Source organism: Camelus ferus, chromosome 25 (genome assembly GCF_009834535.1).
Source record: "Camelus ferus isolate YT-003-E chromosome 25, BCGSAC_Cfer_1.0, whole genome shotgun sequence".
Lineage (NCBI taxonomy): Eukaryota > Metazoa > Chordata > Mammalia > Artiodactyla > Camelidae > Camelus > Camelus ferus.
In genome coordinates this window covers 9,290,124-9,310,328 of record NC_045720.1, presented here as the reverse complement: position 1 = coordinate 9,310,328, position 20,205 = coordinate 9,290,124, and the positions used below count along the sequence as shown (strand labels likewise).

The following is a 20,205-nucleotide window of genomic DNA, read 5'->3' as shown; positions in this document are numbered from 1 at the left end:
TTCCTTGACTGGACCGGGTGTGGAGAGACGAGGAAAGGTGATGAATGGCCCCAACACGAGGAAATTCAGATACCTGACTTTGTTCTTATCTCGGGAAGAAGGCGGCAGCCTGAAAGGGTGGGCAGCAGGCAGACTGAGTCATGATGAACTAAGAAAGTCAAGAATGTCCCTTGATAAATGTTTGCTGGATAAATGAATGGATGTCTCTGTTGCTTATTACCTTTTAAGTGAATAGGGTCAAAGGTTGGTATTAACCCAAGGCTCATGGGGTAAGATATTCTTTGTGACCTTGCAGGAATTATTACCAAGGGCAGGCTGGGCCAGCCAGTTCACATGGCTAATGAAGGCAAGGTCACAGGTTTGAGGCCCCCTAGAGACTAGTTATCTGCAGGCAGAGGGAAAATCTGCTTCAAACCACACTCGGTGTGCTAACACTAAGGCTGGACAACCCTCTTGCAAATTCATGCATTTATCCGGGAGGGGACGGGAGGGGACGGGAGGGGACGGGAGGGGAGCGGGTCACGTGGATGGCTGAGCTGAACCCCATCAGAGGAAGATAAGGGAATTCCTGTTCGCATTTGCACAGGACGTCTGAAGGGTGATGACGATGACAATGCTAGTAGCATCAGTCGGGAAGTCGCTCTGTGCCGGGCAGTGTGCGTGGATTTCCTCACATAATCCTTACAAGCAGGTATAATTGTCCCACTTCCCAAACAAGAAAACTAAAGCGTAAAGAGGTAAATGAGATGCTTTCACACCCACTCTTATTCATGTCATCTAACTGGATCCGAGGCAGCCCTGCAAGGTAAATTTCATTCTCCTTTGACAGATGAGAAAACCGATGGAGGAAGCGACTTGCTGACTTGCCCACGATCACCCAGCTGGGAAGTGGCAAAGGCAGGTGCACGTGTTCCCAAAACCAATCCCATTCTCTTAACCACGAGACTAAGAGGCAAAGTTATCTCTTGACAAGCAGATTAACAACATGGTCTTTACCAAGGAAAAAGGACTCGTTCAAAACCAATGAAAGCAAGGCATCTGACTGTTGCAAAGAACTGCCAGCTAAGGCATCACCCAGGCTAATCTCATGGCTTCGGGCAGAGAAAGGGGACAGTGATATGCAGAAGAAGAGACCGCCTTAGACCCAGAGAGAGGGCCTTTTTGCAAGTTCCAGCTTCACCATTTACCGTGTGTGCTGGGCATGTGACTCCGCATCTCTCCTGTTCTAAATGCCTTAAGCTCATTAGTAGTCCTACTCTCTGGGTAAGAAAACTGAGCCCTACAACAGGCTGAGGAGCTTTTCCAAGGTGCCGTTCAGACAGCGGCTGAGTTGGGGTTTCAGTCCGGGTGCTCCAGCTATAGTGCCTGTGCTCCGAACACAAGAATATAATAATAATAACACCGCCTACCTTGCAGGCTTTGGGGAATCCGATGTATGTCAAGTTCATCACAAAGTGTCTGGCCTGTAGTATTTATTCAACACGGGTTACGTTTTATCCTTAAATGAATTTCCAGTCTCAGGAGTCATTCTCATTTTACACTAGATGCTTAGGAATACCCTGAGTAGCTACATCTGGATAACACAGACATGGTCCCGAGTGGTCCAGGATTTGAAATGCACATTGTGTGTTGCAAGTCCTAGGCAAGCACCTGGCCCAGCAGGCTGACCCTGGTGCGGGGTGTGTTCCCGAGTGATGGGGGCCAGCTCCGGGTTTCCACCAGACGCAGAAGACAGAGCACAGCGATGAGAAATCAGGAGCAACTGATGCTCAAAGTACAAGTCTACATCAAGGAGGCCTGCCTTCCGCCTAAAGGACCTGAATCGTTGGTCTGAGGCTCAGAAACAAAGCTACACGCCCTGAGGAGACCATCTTCCTAGGACAAGACAGGGCTGGGAGGAATCTGCACCGTGAAAACAGGGACTTCGGCACAGAGAATGAGGGAGGGACAAGTGGCTGCTGTCAGGATGGCTTCATCCCAGTTACCAGGCAACCGGGCAGAGATGGGGAGTAGGGGAGCAGCCCAAGGGGGACCTAAATTTTAGTTTCATTCGACTCATCTAGGGTTTCTCAAAACTCTCCCGCCTTGGGACAGCAGGGTCCTGAGAGCCAGGCATGGGTGGGAGGCAGGCATGGGCAAGGCCGAGAGGCTCCAGCTGATGGGAGAAGGTGCTCACCGAGGCTGGGACCCAGGCAGGGCCCCACCTATTCCGACTACAGCTGGATGAGCACCGGTCAGAAAGGTCAGGGTGGGGATTCCTGCCTTCATATGACCTAGATGCCTTCCAACTCTGCAGTCTCCTGATTGCAATCCCCTCACTCCCCCGTGCTGCCCCCACCCGGTTATCTTTGGGCTTAACCAAGGCATCTCGGGACTGCTTACATGATAACGCTTTTGTTCCAAATACAGAGACTGCACAATTCTCTGAAATCTGAACCTGGCAGAGATGCCCCCGTGAACCCTCTCCCTATAAAGTCAAGGCTCATCCTGAGACGGGCGAGCCCACAGTCGTGCGCCGTGGGGAGCCCGGAGCCCCTAGAATGGCGCCAAGTCTCTCGAGGAGCAGGGATGGGATGGTCCCGCCATCAATGGAGCTCTGTGGCCTCTGTGGGAAGGGAGGAACGCCCTGTCTGAGGAATGCAACCTCCCGGCCGCTGAAGACAGCCCCTCTTTGCCATTATGAAACCCCAGACACTCTGGGTGTGGTGGGTTTTTTTAAAAGCGCATTCTGCTCCCACTGAGGAGCCTTGGAAATGTGGACAGCATACCTCCCCAGCCATTAAACGCCCAGACAGCTAGAGACAGAGACAAGAACAAGGAGCCAATGAGTTTGGGGCCGAGCGTCTCAAAGAAATAAACATGCGGTGAAGGTATTCCCATAGCCCGTAAGTACTGTCTTTCAGGGGCGGAGAAGGAGGCCCAACAGCCCGCCCCCACCAGCCCCCGATACAAGGGTGACACTGTGTATCCAAGGAGCAAACAGCCGGGCACGGCAGCCAGCTTCGCCAGCCACCCTTTAATTTATAGGCCATAAATGATGGAGCTCATGATCTATTGCCCCTGACGCGGGGGGATTTATTCTGGCTAAGAGCACACACAGAGCCACTGATACAAGTAATGGCCTTGGGTGGAAAAAGGTCGGGCTCTCACTAAATGCTAAGTAAAGATGTTTGGAACAGACAGTTATATGACTGAGAGATGGTTCCAAATACATCACAGGAAGCCGCTCACACTAGCCGTCCCCACTGAGGTCGAGCTGGAGGAGAGGAAGACTGGGATGCTGCGCCCATGGGGTGGGGGGGTGCAGCTGGCAGAGGGCCACGATCACCAACAACTGTTTCGCTGTACATCTTTTCAAGTTGCCCAATGACCCCAGCTCCTGCCCCATCGAAACCTGCTCTCAGGTAAAGGCTGGTTCCTCTCCTTCACATGAGCTGCTGGATCAAAGCACTGTGAGGTCCTAGACCTCCTCTGTTCTGTGATCATTGTGACATCGGAGACAATTCGTAGAAGAGAGGCACAATACATCTTTGTTTAATAAATGGACAGAAAGTCTGTTTCTATTCATCCATCCATCCATCCATCCACCTCTGCATCCAATCCGTTTTTCTCGAAGGGTTTGACTTGTTACAAAGACAGAACATATTTCATGCTTAGTGCCAGGCTGGGAAGAGAGAATCTAATAGTGTTTGATTTTCACTGTGTATATATATTTTATTGTTGTCATCTATATACGGCCAGTGATACTGATTTTTCATTTATGGTAGTGATATAAAATTTTTTCAGATTTCTTCATGTAAAAGAAGGGAGTCCCTATAAGTTAAAATATTTAAAGAATTGCATGTTTTATAAGAACATGGCAAAATCCTTAAGGCTGGTCCAGGAATGGCTAAACCTTCAGAAACACCACATTCAACAAACACATACTGATTAGAGACAGTTCCAGAGGGAGGAAAGGCCAAGGCAAAAGGCATTTTTGGTCAGTTATGTTTTCCCAGAATCCCTCTTTGTACAGTTACTGAAATTGTCTGCCCTGCTTTTCATTCGTGTTGTTTGTCGTTGATATAATCCGATTACTTTTCCATTTAAAAAAAAATCAACCACTGTTATAGCCTGAATTGTGGCCTCTCTGCCCCATTCATATGTTGAAGCCCTAACCCCCAGTCCCGCAGAACATAACTTATTTGGAGAAAGGGCTAATAGAGAGGTTAAAATGAGTCTGCTGGGTGGGAATCCAGTCAGACTGGTGTCCTCATAAGAAGAGGAGACCTGGACACACAGAGAGACCCCGGGATGCGCACACAGAAGGGACGGCCGTCTGCAAGCCAAGGACAGAGGCCTCGGGAGGAACCACACCTGCCAACACCTTGATCCTGGGCTTCTAGCCTCCAGAACCGTGAGAGAAGAAACGTGTTGTTTGAGCCCCCAGTCCGTGGTGCTTTGTCAGGACAGCCCAGGCCAACTAAAACAGTCACGACCCCTCACACTTCACTCTGCTGCTCGCGGTGCGCCCTGTGAACGGGGCTAGACAGGAGTGCGGGGACCTGGCAGAGACCCGTGACTGCAGACACGTGACCACGGAGCAGGAGGAGCTGAGCTCCAAAATCACCCGTGAGCAAGAGGGTCTAATGCCACTTCCTGAGGCACATTCATGAGAGCAGAGGCTTTGAAAACACCCATCTTCCCACACAGTCATATTATCTTATTTCATGACTCACATAGTATCAGATTATTTGCTGGTCCTCCCAGTTCTGCTGCAATGGATTGTATGAGTGAAACCTCACATTTTCTCCTGAAACTGGCTGAAAATTCATGCATTTTGTGTTGCATCACACCATACTTGTGTTCACATGTGGCGATCAAGCATTCTGCATCCTCTGGTTAGAGGAGGAGTTGAGTTCATAGCAGGTGAAGGTCCTTGCCTACACCCTTAAACAGCTGCGTGGTTCTCCTTATAAACATGACGCTGTTGAAAAACACACAGCCCCAGCTTCACGGAGCTTCTTATCAAGTAGAAGAAAAAGACAAGGAAGAACTTGCAGCGCCTGCCAAGACGGAGTCAGCCGAGCACAGCCTCTCCCTCCCACTGGCTGCAACTACAAACTGCAAAGTAAAACCTGACGGAGCCAGTTGGCGATTGCACGCTCAGATCTCAACACCCATCTCTCAAGGGTTGCTAGCACAGTCAGGACACAGAAGATGTGAACAACACCATCAACCAACAAGACCCAACTGACGTTCACAGAACACGCCACTCGATACCCGCGTGATGCAGGTCCTTCCCAAAGGTACATGGAACACTTACCAAGGCAGACTGCATCCCGGGCCATGAAGGCACTCAGGACCTTTAGAAGGATTTGGGTTGCACAAAGGATGTTCTCTGACCACAGGGATCATATAACTTCTCTGAGATGCAGTGTTCTCACCTGGAAATGGGAATAATAATAACAATAACCCGCTTACCAGAGAGTTCATATGACACTTAGACACAACAATCTGTAGAAGAACTTCAGCCTAAAAGGCACTCGACAGTGTAACCACTACAATGCACTCAGGACAGCAAAGCCAGTAAGGTGGCAGGAGCCAGAGGAGAAGCCCGAGTTGGCCAAACGTTAAAACCTGGGCTTCTCGCAACATATAAATCAGATGCCCTTCCGGGGATGTGCTGAGAACACAGGAGAGGTCTCCGGACCATGCTTTATAGCCTAAAAACCACAAATTCACATGCAAATATTGGTAACTATTACTATTACCAACACCCAAGATTATGAATGTGAGCACTCATGTTCTGATACCGGGACATGCCACATTTATTTCTTTTTTGCCTAAATTCCTTTTTAATAGAGTATATTTTAAAAGCCAGTAACTTCGTTGTTTTCTGAGTACTGAGAAAAATACACTTTCACACTCGGACTCATGTATCACACATACACCACACATGAATACACTTTTAGAATAATTCCAAACACATAAAACATTAATGCTATTCTATATTTATGTATACATTGATTTATTACTTATTAATGAATTTATGCACAAACATTATACTCATTTGCAATAATGGCACCTTAAACACACACGTACATACATTATAAAGGCTTATAATAGCAATATCAGCTTATAATCATATATCAACTTACCATTTACAAACCTATTTCATATTCATTGTTTTACTTTCTTTTCTTGATAGAGGTACTGGGGATTGAACCCAGGACCTCACGTGTGCTAAGCATGCGCCCCACCACTGAGCTGTATCCACCCCTCTCATTGGTTCATTTCAGGGTCTCAATTGTCCCACACTGGCATCAAGCTAGAAATCATCCCAGCAGAGCATAGTGGGAAAAGCATGGATTCTAAAGTCAGGAAGATTCAGTTTCCAATCCCAGCTGCGTCTGTTGCAGAAGCAAACTCATAGACACGGTGATAATGAAGTGTGGTCAGCTCAGCAGAAAACTGAAATAGGTTCTTAGGAAGCCCAGCCTCAGGTATGTGGGGGGACAGGCAGGGAAGACTGACTGGAAGAGGTGCCATCTAAACTGTCTTTAATAACTGACTAGCATAGAGTATTGGGTCCCAGGGGATCCGGAAAACACACACACACACACACACACACACACACACACTCACACACACACACAGACAAGAAATCACCTTCCTTGGTTCTTCTTCCTCCTCTCAAGTCCTAAACCTGGGTCTTGTCCTTGGGTCTCTCCATGGCCCGTCTCCCTTATACATGTGCTACAGAATGAACTGTGTCCCCCTAAAATTCATATGCTGAAGTCCTGACACCCACTGTGACTCTTAGGAGAGAGGACTTTTAGGAGGTAGCTAAGATTAAATGAGGCCTTAAGGGTAGAGTCTTACTCTGATAAGACTGGTGTCCTTACAAGAAGAGGAGGATCTGCCCCCTCCCCATTCATGCACATGCACCCAGGAAAAGCAGGACAGTGCTGTCTGCAAACCAGAAACCTGACCCTGGCATCCTGAACTTGAACTCCCAGCCTTCAGACAGAGCGGCGAGAAAATAAATTTGTTATTACACCGCTCAGTCTGTGTTATCTTGTTACGGCAGCCCAGGGGACTAATGCACCCATCCCCACGCTCTCCTTTAGATTCTGCTCACTACGTTTTTGTTTTGAATTGTTTCCTCCCGTCTTAAAAATAGTCTCTCTCCTGGGCTTCGGTCCCAAATTTCCAAATCCCAGGTTGGATGCCCAGCCAGCACTGGCAACTCAGCCACGTCTACCACAGGTTTCACGCCCTTGCCTCGCTCCAGATCATTTTCCTGACTTCCTTATTTCAGTTAAGGACACCACCATCCTCCTACTCATCAGGCTTAAGATGCCAAATTTTACTGGCCTCCTCCCCCTCTCCTTCATCCACCATATTCTTTTGTTCTTCTTCTCAGAAATATTCCTAATTTCAGTTACTTTACTCTGTTAAAGCCTTGCTAGTGCTCACCTGTATTAAGTATTCTGCCACATCAGCACGGGTTCTTTTTGCAAAAATGGCAGAAATCCCAAGTTAAACTGCTTTTTAAAAAGAAAATAACCTGTTGACTAATATAAGTGAAAATAGGCTTCAGGCAAGGCTGGATCCAGAGGCTCATCATTACCAAATACCCCTCTCCCTGTCTCTGATCTAATTCTCTGAGTCAGCCTCACTCTCAGTCATGCTCTCCCCCTACAAGGGCAAACACGGCTTTAGGCTTACATCCTACCAATGGGCACCTGCTCTGGTAGGAAGATGTCTCACCGCTGGTTGCAGCAGCAAGCACTCTGTAAGTGACTACAGTGGTATGAGAATAACTTGCTGTGTGTTACTGACCAGACCTAGTCTACTGGCCTGAGCCCCAGATCAGCTCCACTCAAGTCATAATGACACTGAGTGGGAGGAATGGTTCCCAAACCAAAACTGAGGGGCTGCTGCCCAAAACAGGGAAGGACTAATCAGCAAGAGAGACAGCGGACAGACAGATGGCTGCTAGGTAGACAGGTAAAAACATCCGCCCAAAATGCCTCTTAATTGTATGTGTTTAGTTCCAGTTTCACTCCACGTTAATTCCATGTCCTGCCAGGGAACTCCTCTTAAAGACCCCTCTGATCATTTCTGTCCCTTGTTTATAAGCCTTCAGTGCCTCCCCACTGGAGGCCTGTGGTGTTCAGGGAATGGCAATTTGCAAGCTCAGTGAGAAATTTCAGAGCTCTCCTTGAATGGGAGGGAGGGACGTAGAAAGAGGTGAAGTGTTAATACCATAATCACCAGCGGGGAGGGAGTTAGAGTTTTATTTTATTTGCTGTAGCCCATCTGGACCCCTTGGGCTGGTGTGGCTTGTAAACAAGTCTGTTGCATAAGAACCCGCCCCTCGGAGCCCTGAGGGTGGGAGTCACAGCAAAGCATCCAGAGACACAGGTTTCAACGGCTCTGGGTTTCCTGCATAGCTGTCACAGTCCTCAGCCGCCACTGAAGCCCTTTTTCCCTCCCCAGGACAGCGACACCAGTTTTTCTCTTTCCCGTTATGTCATGAGCCCCACTAGAATGTAATACTATGAGAGCAGGAAATGTATCAGTTTTATTTCTGTCTATATTCCCAGTGCGTAGCAGGTAGCTGGCAAATTGTACCTTTAATAAATTTTTATTGATTGAGTAAACGAATGAGGGGGCCAAACGTGACTATTTTTTGCACTTCAACAGCATTTAATCCAGAGCCTTGCCTCTAGTATGTGCTTGATTGATGTTTACTGGGTTTCATTTATTTCAAAACTTTTTTTTTTTAAAAAAGGGATAATCAGATTTTCTTGTTTTGAGCTAGTACAAATTTGGGGAAGGAGCCAGATTTGCATTATCTCCATGCCAGCATCTCCAAAATTTATAGCTTCTAATCCTGAAACTATAAAACTGTCCACAGATGTGAGAGACTTTCTTGCAAATTAGCCATGCTGTGTTCCCTGTGTCATTCCCATCTCAGTACGAGGGCTGCTGAAGCAAGTTTCAAGGACATTTGAAAACAAGTGTTATCCTTTCTTGGCTGTCAATCATGTCACCCTTAGCCATCCATAAGGAGAAATACAGGCTGTGTATGCACACCCTTCCCCCGACCCTAGGCAGACTCCGCCCCTCTACAGAGTCCCCCGACCTCAGTGTCCACCCTACGCACTGCCAGGTGGACCCCGGGCTCAGCCCGCAGAGTCTCTGTGCTGCTTGGGAACCCCAGTGAATTTTAATGCTACTGAGCAGCTCTGCTCCAACACTCCTGGTGCAAACTGAGCACAGAGCTCCGGTTGCTAGGCAACTGTTACAAAAGCAGAAGGATTTCCAAAATAAAAAGCGACCCAGCATACACTTGAATCAAGTACAATTACTCTCTTAATTTGCAGCTGGCTGGAGTGCACCCTCACCTGGGTTAGGTGGTCTATTTCTTGGTTACTTGGGAAGACAGTTCTTCAAATGTTTAACTGAGCTGAGAGTATTTTTTATTCTTTTTCAGAGTCCCAGCGAAGAAACAAAGAGTTATATTTCAGTGCTGGGATTGCCGGCAAGTAGTGGGCACTCAGTGAATATCTGTTGAATGAATGAATGAATGAATGAATGAACAAATGTGTGTGCTTCTGCACTCTAGGGAATCATGACCTCGGAAGATGGATAAAAACATAGTGATACACCTGTGTGGTTGCTTTTAAAATGGTCCACAAACTCTTTGGTACTCCTCCCTGCAAAAGGTGGAGCAGAAGTGGGAGCTGGCTTAGGGACTGACTAATCATAGTGTATAATTAGGTCTTACAAGTCATCAAAACCCGCTCCTCTCTCTTCCTCTCTCATCTTTCACTCTGGCAGAAGCTACCCGCCAAGCTGTGGGGACACTCAAGCCATCTATGGAGAGGCCCACGTGGTAAGGAACTGAGGCCTCCTGCCGACAGCCAGCCGTGTGGGAGAACCGTCTTCAGAACAGACTCTCCAGCCTCGGGTCAGCCTTCCGCAGCCTCAGCCAACGTCAGACGGCAATCACATCAGAGACTCCACACCAGAACCATCCAGCTAAGGCCCCTCCCAAAGCCCTGACTCACAGGAACAGGGACACATACGTTAAACGCTTACTGTTTTAAGCCATTATGTTTTGGAATGATTTGTGACACAGCAATAGATATTACAATCATCTTTCACCTTCTCTGAGATGACAGCTTATGAGGATATAAACTCCTTGAGGGTGTCTTGTTCACTCTGTGTGCTCAACACCTAGCATCTGATGCACACTTAGGTAAAAGCTCATTGAATGGCAAGCTTGTCCCTAATCTTACATGGAAATGTGTACATACACAGAGTCACACACAGAAACAGGGCATGATTCACCAATAATAAAGAAGCCTTTTTTAAACAAAGAACCATTAGACAGAATAATTACCAAGAAAGGAAGTATTAGAAATTATCCAAAAAGTAGTTAGAATCTGCATGCTCTTCTTCCCTAACTGGGGTGAGAGGGAGCTGCTCCATCCAGAAGGAACACAAGGCCTTGAAGCAGCCAAGGTAAGAGCGATGCACAAAGGCCACAGCCTGAGAGGTCCTTCCTCCTCACTGAGAAGGAAAGGGCCTAAGTGAACTAAGGTCCCACTTGGGGATTTCCTTGAAGTTCTCCGGAAGCAAAGTCATCGGAGGCGTTCAAGCTCACAAAGGCCGGTTGGAGGAGATAAGCCCAGCTGACCTGAGCCGCCATGATTGGCAGACCCCCCAGCCTCTCCTGCCTCTGCTCCCTGCCCACCTGGGGGGGCAGGTGGGCACGCACTCTCCTGCCCTCTACTGGCCGCAAGAAAGCCGAAGAGGAAGACACGCACCAGCACTTCCCACACTCAGACTCACACACTCCCCTGTCGGCGTCATTGGATGAGACTATCCACCTGAGGTCCCACTGCCCACCTCTGTAGAAACGAGAGAGGGTGAATGATGACAGCCAATCACCGTCTTGCCTCCTCGATGACAATGAGGGCATGCAGATGAACAGCCAGACCTGCCCTCCAAGCCATCGCAGATAACCGAGGGCTAACCGTACTCAAATGCCAAGACTCCCCGAGGCTTGCAAATTCTGATGCTGTGCACACTACTCCCCAGTTGTGAAGTGCGCAAGAAAGGCAGTATCTAGCCTCTGACTCCCAGGTACTCACTGCCCCACTGCAGAGGGAGGGGGCGTTTTAAAATATGCTCAACTATCAAAGAACAGCTAAAATTTTCAATAGCAATTTAGACGTCCCAGAATGAAGAACCACATTTTTGTCTTCTTCCCTCTCAGTGCTTTTGAGTCCCCCCAAGGCCACGATATCAGGCATAGAGCAAGCCTCTAAACCTTCATGTTACCACTGCCATAGTTCAATTCATTCAGCGAAGTCTTACTGAGCATCAACTATGTGTTTGATGCTATGCTCGTTTCCTATATACTTTATTTAATTTGACCCAACAGCAATTCAATAAAATGAGAAAAATGAAGCTTAGAGAATTCGAATTATCTACGGGAGGTCACAAAGCCGGTGATCTGTCCAACTCCAAACCCAGCTTCTTGCAGCTGTCCCCCGCTCACCAGTCACGGCAGTCTGTATACATATTTGGAGACAATCTTTGTTTCTGCTAAGACAGTGAAACCCAAGATTTTCACCACCCCCGCTTTCCTATGTGTTGACGAGTTTCCAAGATTCTGAAAGAGCTTCATTGCCTGGCTAAATTTATCTAGAAATAATATTTCCCTGCTTCTTGAAAACCATTGGAAACTCTCAACCTGGGCTTTTGCTCAGCATGAAACAATCAGATTTATCCCAGAATCCCCAGTAATCCCAGCATAAACAGCTGACAATTTACCGAGTCACAGCTTCTCTGAAACACTGAAAATAGCTCTAAGTTCCCCATAATTCAGGTCATACCTCCCAGAGATTTTTTTAAGGGAGCCATTTAATACAATCAATGTCGTGCTTAAAAGGGAGATTCTATTCTGAGGATATACAGACAAACCAACGTTAACCCCCTCTGCCATTAGCCCACTCCCCCCAGCCCATTCCCCATAAACCCAGCAGGGAGAAAGCTGGGAGGGGGAGGAAGGGAGAAATGGGGGAGGAGGCAGCAGCACAGAGATGGGATTAAGAGACTGCCTTTAACTCGGTGGATCCCAAAGCAAATGAAGGAAGGGATGGCTGGCATCCCCAACAAGCTTCCAGCTGCTTGACAATGCTGCCACCTTCTGGCAGAAATTGGAAATGCGGGAGAAAATACTGCCAGTCACTGTCATTCAGACTATGCGTGTCATTCACAAAGATGTGATCCTCTACACCAAAAAATGTTTTCTTTTTAATTTATCTTGGAGGAGGAGGCAATTAGGTTTATTTATTTTTTAACAGAGGTGCCAGGGATTGAACCCGGGAAACTTGGAAGGGAAGTATCAGTAGCGAGGGAGAGGTTGAAGACACAGGAGAGGGAAAGGGTACAGGTACCTTATTGTACTTGCGGTTTTTCCCTTCCTCTTTTGTGAAATGAGCTTTTTTTCCCCCAACTACATGCTTTCTAGTAACTTCGAAGTCTCTCCTGCTCTGTGATTATCATCTTCTTCCCTTCTTTAATCATACCGTTCTCACCCCACCCTCCAACCTCCTTGAGTTACTTTCTGCCTTTGAACAACCTTCTTCCCCTGCCAACGGGAAGGGAATGTTAGAGACGCCTGCGTCAGCCACCGCCATGACTCCATCCCCACCATCCACTTCTCAGCCCACAGCCATGAGATTCAGGGCCTGTCACTCCACACAAACACGTCTTGCCAACCTCCCAATGACACTCACGTAGTTAAATCTAGTGTGTCTGTTTAATTCATTTCTTTTTAATTTCTCAGCAGCATCCAACTCTTTTAGCCATTTTCTCCTTCATGAAAAACACTCCTTCCATAACATTGCTGATTCAACACCCTCTTGGAGTTTCCTCCCAGCTCTGGCCACCTGCATTCGTCTTCTGTTGTTATTTGGCAAATTACTACAAGCTTGGCAGCTTAGAGCAATGTTCCTTTGTTACCTCGCAGTCTGTGGGTCAGAAGTCCAGGCGCGCTTGCCTGGGCTCTCTGCTGAGGGCCTCACAAGACCGAAGTCAAGGTCCTGGGGGCTCTGGGGAAAATCTGCTTCCAAGCTCATCCGGGGTGTTGGCAGAACCCAGTTGCTTGAAGCTGTGGGACTGAGGTCCCCGTTTCCTCATCCTCAGTGCCTTCAGGCCACCCATATTCCTTCACATCATGGCCCCTCCATCCTCAGCGTTAGTAACAGCATGTGGACTCCTTCTCATGCTTGGAATGTCTCTGAATTCTTCTGCCATCAGCCGAAGGAAACTCTGCTTTTAAGGCTGTATCTGATCAGACCCATCAGGGTGGCTCCATTTTCGAGACCAGCTGCGCCCTCTCACATAATGTAATCACATGAGTGAAGTCACAGTCACAGGTTCCGGGGACTGGGGTGTGGAATCATGGGTACCATTGCTAAAATTTCTGCCTGCCATCCACCTCATTTTACTTTCCTTGCCTGGTTCAGCCTCCTCCAACTACCCTTAAATGAAGGGAACCTCAGGCTCGGTCTTAGTTACACGTCTTCCATACACTGCTGCTAGCAGTCAACCTTACCTCTCCCCTCCCCATGCCTCCAATTTCCACTTATAGAGCAATAACTTCCAAATTTCCATCATCAACCCAACTTCTCAACTCCAAAACCATCTCTGCAAGCTACCTATTTAACACTTTCACTGGGAGATCGCACAGACTTTTCCAATTCAGTATGTGCGAAGGTCAGTCAAAGATCCTCTTCACCCAAGCCTTGACTGTCTGCAACTGCTCCTCGAAGCACAGCACTACCAGAACCCAATGGCCCGTCAGAAACTGAAACCCAGCTGGCTCAGATCCCTAGCCCACTCTTGCTCTCCGTCACTCTACATATCCATTCCATCATCAAATTTTATAAAAGGGCAAAAGATCTGAATAGACATTTACCCCAAGATTATCTATGAATAACCAACAGGAAATTGAAAAGATGCTCAAAATCATAAGCCATCAGCAAAAAGCAAATCAAAACAACGAGACACCCATTCGTACCCAGCAGGATGGCTCTACTCAAAATAACAGCTATAGCAAGTTTTCTCAAGGATGTGGACAAAAAACATACACATACACACAGATACACGCACATACATACCTATATCTATGTATAAATAAACACCAATGTGGGGAGGGGTTTCCTTTGAAACAATTTCAGGCTTACAAAATGTTTCAGGAATAGAAAATGCTCATACATCCGACCCCCTTATCTCCCAGTTATTAACATTTCACCACATTTCCCTCATCACGCATCGTCCTTCTACGATCAATCCATCTTGTTCTTGATGCATTTTGAAGTTACAGACATCAGTACACTTCACCCAAAACAATTCAGAATGCAAATTATTAACGAGAGTTCAATGTTGCCATTGCTTCGAAGTAGAATTTACCTATAGTGAAAGGCTTCCTTCCTCAGCATACTGTTTGTTGAGTTTTGACAAATGCATAAACCTTTAGCAAGATATAGAGTATTTCCATCACCCCAGAGTGTTCCCTCAAGTCTCTGTTGATCCCTGTCCTGCTGGAACCAGAAAGGCAGAGAGCTGAGGCCCCGGATCCCCTGAGCACCAGTGAGGCTCACAGCACAGACTGGGGTGCAGCCAGGCCTCTGGACAGAGCGACCCAGGGAGGGCTCAGGCCTCTGCCAGCCGCTGCAGCACCGAGAGGGACCCGTACAGGGCCACAGGGGCTTCTTGGCTTCCGGGTCCCAGGTGGCCAGTGTGGCTGATGGGCTCCACCATCAGGCCGCACCCCTCCAGCAGGCCGAAGGTGATGGCCACCCCCTCACCCTGCAGCGGGGCGAGAAGCTCGGGCTTCAGGGTGAAGGCAATGCTCTCGGGGTACCTGAAGTTGGGCTCCAGGATGCTCCTCACCTGGAAGAAACAGTGTCAGGTGTTGCAGGTCAGCCTTGAGGCCGGGAGATAAAACCTTCTGTCCCAAGAGCCAGGGGCCTCTCAGGGTAAAGGAAGAGGCCAAGTGATGGAGTCAAGGGGACCAGGAGTCACGTCCCAGCCTGTCCTGGGATCAGTGTGGTCTTGGACACGCTGTTGGCTCCTCAGCTCAGGGGATACCAAGCACCTCAGCATGCAGGGGGCTACTACTCCCTGGCCCTGCAGCACAGGGCCAGAGTCCCCAGTCCCTGACATCCTTCTCACTCCCCTGTGCTTACCCCCGTTCTGCCTCCCCCATGCGTCTGGGCAGCCAGATCTCCAAAACATTCCCTGTTTCCAAGTTTGATCAGCCCTAGGCAGCTGTAGGATGCCCTCACCGTGGTCGTGAGGTCCCGGAGGACCCCTCCGTCCCTGAGTATGGCCGGGATATTATAGAACATGGCATCCTGAACGTCCTTTGAGAGCTGGGCCACTGCCTCCACTTTCTGGGAAAACTTTTCTTGTAGGCACTTGAAATACACCCTCAGGCATTAATGTCAACCAGGAAATTGGGACAATTCTAAGACTAGAACGTGGCTGGGATGGTAAGCCCTTTCCCAGCACCAGAGCAAAACCCCTCTCTCCCTTTAAGTTGCTGACAGAAAGCATCTCTGTAGGTGACAGTTCTGAGCTCTGGAGATGGAGCGGTTATAATGGGCTGGAACCGTGGAAAACCCCAGCAGAAACGAGGGGGCAGAACACACGGAGGAGAGAAGGAGAGTCTGGGAGTGGGTCCTGGGAAGCGGAAGAAAATGCCCAGGCGCTCGTTCCGGGGACAGGTCGGGAATAACGTGGATTCTGGCGCTGGGCTCTAGAGTGAGAACCATAGGTGTTCTGGGCTCAGTTTCCACATCTGTCCAGTGGGAATGCTCTGAGGATTAAATGACTTAACGGATGTGAAGCGCTTGGGGTGGCCCCGGCACACATAAACTATCCTTTCCATCAGGGAGCTGCCTGCATCAGCTACGTCCGCACAGAATCAACCACAGAGTGGAGTCAGGGATTCTCTGCTTCTCCTAGCAGACTTCAGGCGGCCCCCAGGTGACCCGCCAAGCACGGGAGGTCAGGCGAACGGAAGGTCCAGCGAGGCGGGCATTTCTGCTGGGTTCACTGTCGTATCCCCAGTGCCCAGTCAGTCCTCAGCAAAGCCCAGTCCGCTGCACATGGTGCGTGTCACACGCAAAGACAGAAAGAAGTCTCACCCTTTTACTACAGAGCCCTGCAGTTACCCCCAATTAATAGTGTGACTCTTTTCAGGATAAATAATAGCTAGTCCTCCCACAAGACTTGACAGCACCATCTATTACACACAGTTTTTCCTGACTTCACCTGGTAAGTGGGGGGACCACTTGTGTTGGCTAATTGGCTTTATTCAGAAGAAAAACAAACTTCTATCTTTTACAAGAGGAAGTAGATTTGCACCTCGGAGCCAGCTGCCCACTAAATGTAGGCTCTGTTCTTCCACAGAAACTGGGAGGGGTGAGGGTGGTCTTGGCAATTTGACAGGAAAGGCCTCACTGTTCAAAAGGCAATGACTTTTGAACAAAAATTTAAACTAATACAAGGCAAGAAGTGAGCTATGCTGCTACCTGGGGGGGAAGAGTCCAGGTAGAGGATTAGAAGTGCAAAGACTTTACAGGAAGAGGTGTCTCACATGTGAGCAGGAGGGATGAGCAGGAGAATTTATCAAAGTGAGGGCACGTTGGCGCAGGCCACGGTTAGTCACTGTTAGAGCACTCAGATGGCTAGATATGAGCAGAGGAAGGGGCACGCAGGCCAAATGGCAGGAAGTGAGCAGAAAGGAGGGGCAGGGGCCAAAAGCAGGAAGCCATACATCATTTAAGCACCAGGGGTCCCCGGGCAGACAAGGAAAAGCAGGAGCCTCTGGGCTGATAAGTGGTCACACGTTTTGGGGTAACAAGTGGCCTGGAGGCCAACAAAGAGGGGTGGGAAAAGGCAAGACTCTCCAGTGTCTGAATGTAACCTTTTGCTCACTGCGCCCTCACTGCGATAAAATCAGCCTGGCAGGTTAGCAGTACCCATCGTGCACCGGCACCGTGACACTTCTGATCCAGACTAGGTAAGGACAAAACTCCGTCCTCCCCTCAGGAAGGAGGAAAATCAGGGAATACGACCCCAAACCGTTCCCTCCCCAATGAATATTCCACCCACTCAGTTTTACACTCTGTGTAACCAATTTGCCAAAGAAACTCAGGGCAGCTGCTCACCTGAGTCAGCCCGCTCACCCCTTGAGAGCACACTATCTATCCCTTAACAAATACTCACTTTACCTTCTTAGTCTCAGCGTCCCATCTCTGAGTTCCTTCTGTGATGGGAAAAGAACCTAGTCACACCAGCAACATGTTTACCGACAACGTTACGACTCTGTTCTGACTGGATGCAGGGTTGGCAGCTACAGAGGGTTTGAGCTCAAGAGTGAGAAGTCAGACGCATCTTTTGAGAAGATGCCTGTGGTTGCCGTGTTGACCACAGCCACAGGCAGGCAGTGAGGACACACAGGTGAGAGCTGACGGTCATTCAGCCAGAGTGTTGGCACAGGCAGTGGTGACAAGCAAGCAGGTCCTGATCTATTGTGAAGGCAGAATAGACATCCACGAAGAGTGGTTTCCTTAAATGGCCTCCACGGCTTCTCAGAAAGAATCAGGAAGGTGCTGTGTGCCCATCAGAGAGGTAATTCTGACGTGAGTTGACTGTCAGGGAGTTGGGGGTGGGGGGCAAAGGAAGCTCAGGAGGAGCAGGAGAGTGAGATGGAAGAGCCCGGAGTCCACGTAATTAAAGAGGAGCTGGCCTGGAAAATCAGAGCACACGTTAGCAGTACACCTGTCCATGCGTGTGCTCGCTGGGGACCTGTAAGGACAAGCTTCTTTCCCATTTTTCTCTACTTTTCCATTTAAAAATTTTTTTCTTTGTTTATTTGTTCAAGGGAGGTAATTAGGTTTATTTATTTATTTAATGGAGGCACTGGGGATTGAACCCACGACCTTGTGCATGCTACACACACTCTACCACTGAACTACACCCTCCCTACTACTTCTCCAGTTTTTATATGGGTATTATCTACCCTCAACAAAAAGTAAGTCTTCGGAGCTGGGGGCTCTGTCTTACTGACCTCTGCCCCCAGCACTAGAATCCAGACGGTATGGAGAAAATGCAGACCCGGAACCTAGAAACCATCGCTGGCACATAATCACTATTTGCTGACTGAGTAGCCCAGTGAGGGGACAGCTCCGAGAAGCTTAGATGATTCTGAAAAAGAAAGAGGAGAGAATGTGGCAGAGAGCAAGAAGCAAAAAGGCAGAAACCTGTAAGACCTTGAGGAGGAGAGGAGAAATAGAAAAGAGGAGACACCGAGTGGCAGGAGTAAGTCAGGAAATGAGGACGAGGGGCTGATAGAAGGGAGCCGCATGGAAACCTGCGACAAGGCTAACCCGAAAGACAACCGATGGAGACTCAAGAAAATAGGAGATGCCCTTCGAGGCCCCGCCTCCACTTCCATCTCCCTAGGAAACCTTAAGAAAATCACCGTTGCTTACTTCCGGCCCTAACGCATGGGATGGGATCCTACGATACGTGCAAAACTTGAAGCCTCCTACCGCGAGGTTTGCCAGGGGAGAGGCCCGAGCTGCTGGAGAGACGGAAACGGGGGGGGGGGGGGGGGGGGGGCATTGACACACTTAGCAGGAGTCCTCCAAGAAGGAGTTTGGGGTTTTTTTCTCGTGCTTTTCAAGATCGCTGCCTTCCCAGCAAGAGGCTGTTCTCCGTAGGGGATGCTCAGGAATCCTTACCTGCTGCTACGTGTCTGGTTTCCCGGATTTTCCCGTTTACATCCTTCCTCTGGGGCGTGGCAGGTGCTTCAGGATAGAGATCCAGGAAACGTGAAAGTAAAGCCAGCGGCTGTATGAGGACGGTCTTGGTTCTAAACCCCATTAGTTCTAAGCCTAATTTTAAAAAAAAAACAGGGTTCACTGGGCTCACGTAACTCTTGCAAACAGCTAAGTGACTTTTTCTTTGGCTTCTAGGACCTCCAAAGCAGGGGGTGGCCCTCAAAATGTTGGCATGTGACCAAGTACTATATGTGATGAAATTTTTATTTTTCAAATCTACTGTCTTTATGATGCGAATTGTAGAACGTGAGAAAAGGGTGGGCCATCTCTTGGTCCGGTGGCATTACACAGAAAGCAAAGCTGTGAGCTCTGTCCCGAGTGGAGTGGATGTTGGATGCCCAAGGTGGAGAAGGGTAGACCTGGGACTTCGACGGATAATGAAAAGGAGGAAAAAGTGGGGGAAGAAAAGGATGTTGTGAAATACTGTCCACTAAAAGGAATGTTGCTGTTTTGAGTGTCAGTTCCGGGACATTACACAAATCCTGCAGGTGTGGCCTCCTGTGTGCATTTGGAGTAACCATGTAAGGCTGCAGGAGTAACTGGAAAGGGAATGGGTTTGGGGCAAGTCCTTTTAAAAAGTCTTTTTTCCTTATACTTAAAGATTATCGCAAGATTGGATTACACAATATGTACTTGGAGGCAGGAGGGGTTGAAAACATCCACTCCACCTCTAGGCAGGCCGGAGGCCCTGCCCAGGGCGCTGGTTGGTACCATCCCTGTCCTTCTGCTGGAAGCGTATTTCTACCTTTCTTGTTGATTCAGGGATGCATTTTACACACAGCACCTTTAAGATAAAACAGGAGCCAAATAATTTGTTCCAGCTGCAATGACTGGAAATCTGTGAATCAAAGACATGTTCAGTCAGTTCTCTTTGTGCCAGGAATAGAGCACTGCTTCCCAAGATCTCTGCTCTGCTCTAAGCAAATATATAAACTCTGCAGCCCAGCAAACACACAGCCAGACGCTGCCTGATTCTACTCCGCAGACTTTGGGCTGAGAAGGACTTCAGAGGCTAAGATTCCGTGATCCAGAATTCAGCTCTGGACCCGTGCTCCTGGGTGAGAAGAGGGCCCATCGTCTGCTTGTTTTTCTAGGGTATCTCACTGGAAACTAAGTCGGGGATCTATTGGTGGAAAGAAAACACAGTGAGCGGAGCCACATGTATCTCCTCCCTGGAGCCTGTTGACACACTCTGCTCGACATCAGGAGGTCTGAAGATTGGAAAGGACCCGACTCGACTGGGATCACTTCTCTACAAGACAATCACAGTTCTAAC

At 48.6% G+C, this 20,205-nt stretch overlaps 1 protein-coding gene across 1 annotated transcript; it reads right to left on the bottom strand.

The window, feature by feature from the left end:
- Positions 1-14,727: 14,727 nt before the first annotated feature.
- On the bottom strand, positions 14,728-18,972 carry LOC116659726 (gasdermin-C-like). Its single transcript, XM_032467551.1, has 4 exons — positions 18,831-18,972; positions 18,616-18,670; positions 15,264-15,507; positions 14,728-14,967 (listed from the first exon to the last, which is right to left on the bottom strand). Exons 1-4 carry the CDS (start codon positions 18,970-18,972, stop codon positions 14,728-14,730), a joined length of 681 nt encoding a protein of 226 aa, XP_032323442.1.
- Between the last annotated feature and the right edge of the window lie 1,233 nt (positions 18,973-20,205).

Excerpts from the sequence above, each read along its gene's own strand:
- LOC116659726 (XM_032467551.1), bottom strand. The coding sequence starts at position 18,972 with ATGGGGTTTAGAACCAAGACCGTCCTCATACAGCCGCTGGCTTTACTT. Across the intron at positions 18,671-18,830 it reads AACCAGACACGTAGCAGCAG|CAGCTCGGGCCTCTCCCCTG; the intron begins GTAAGGATTCCT and ends CCGTCTCTCCAG. Across the intron at positions 15,508-18,615 it reads GGAGGCTTCAAGTTTTGCAC|GGTGTATTTCAAGTGCCTAC; the intron begins GTATCGTAGGAT and ends TTAATGCCTGAG.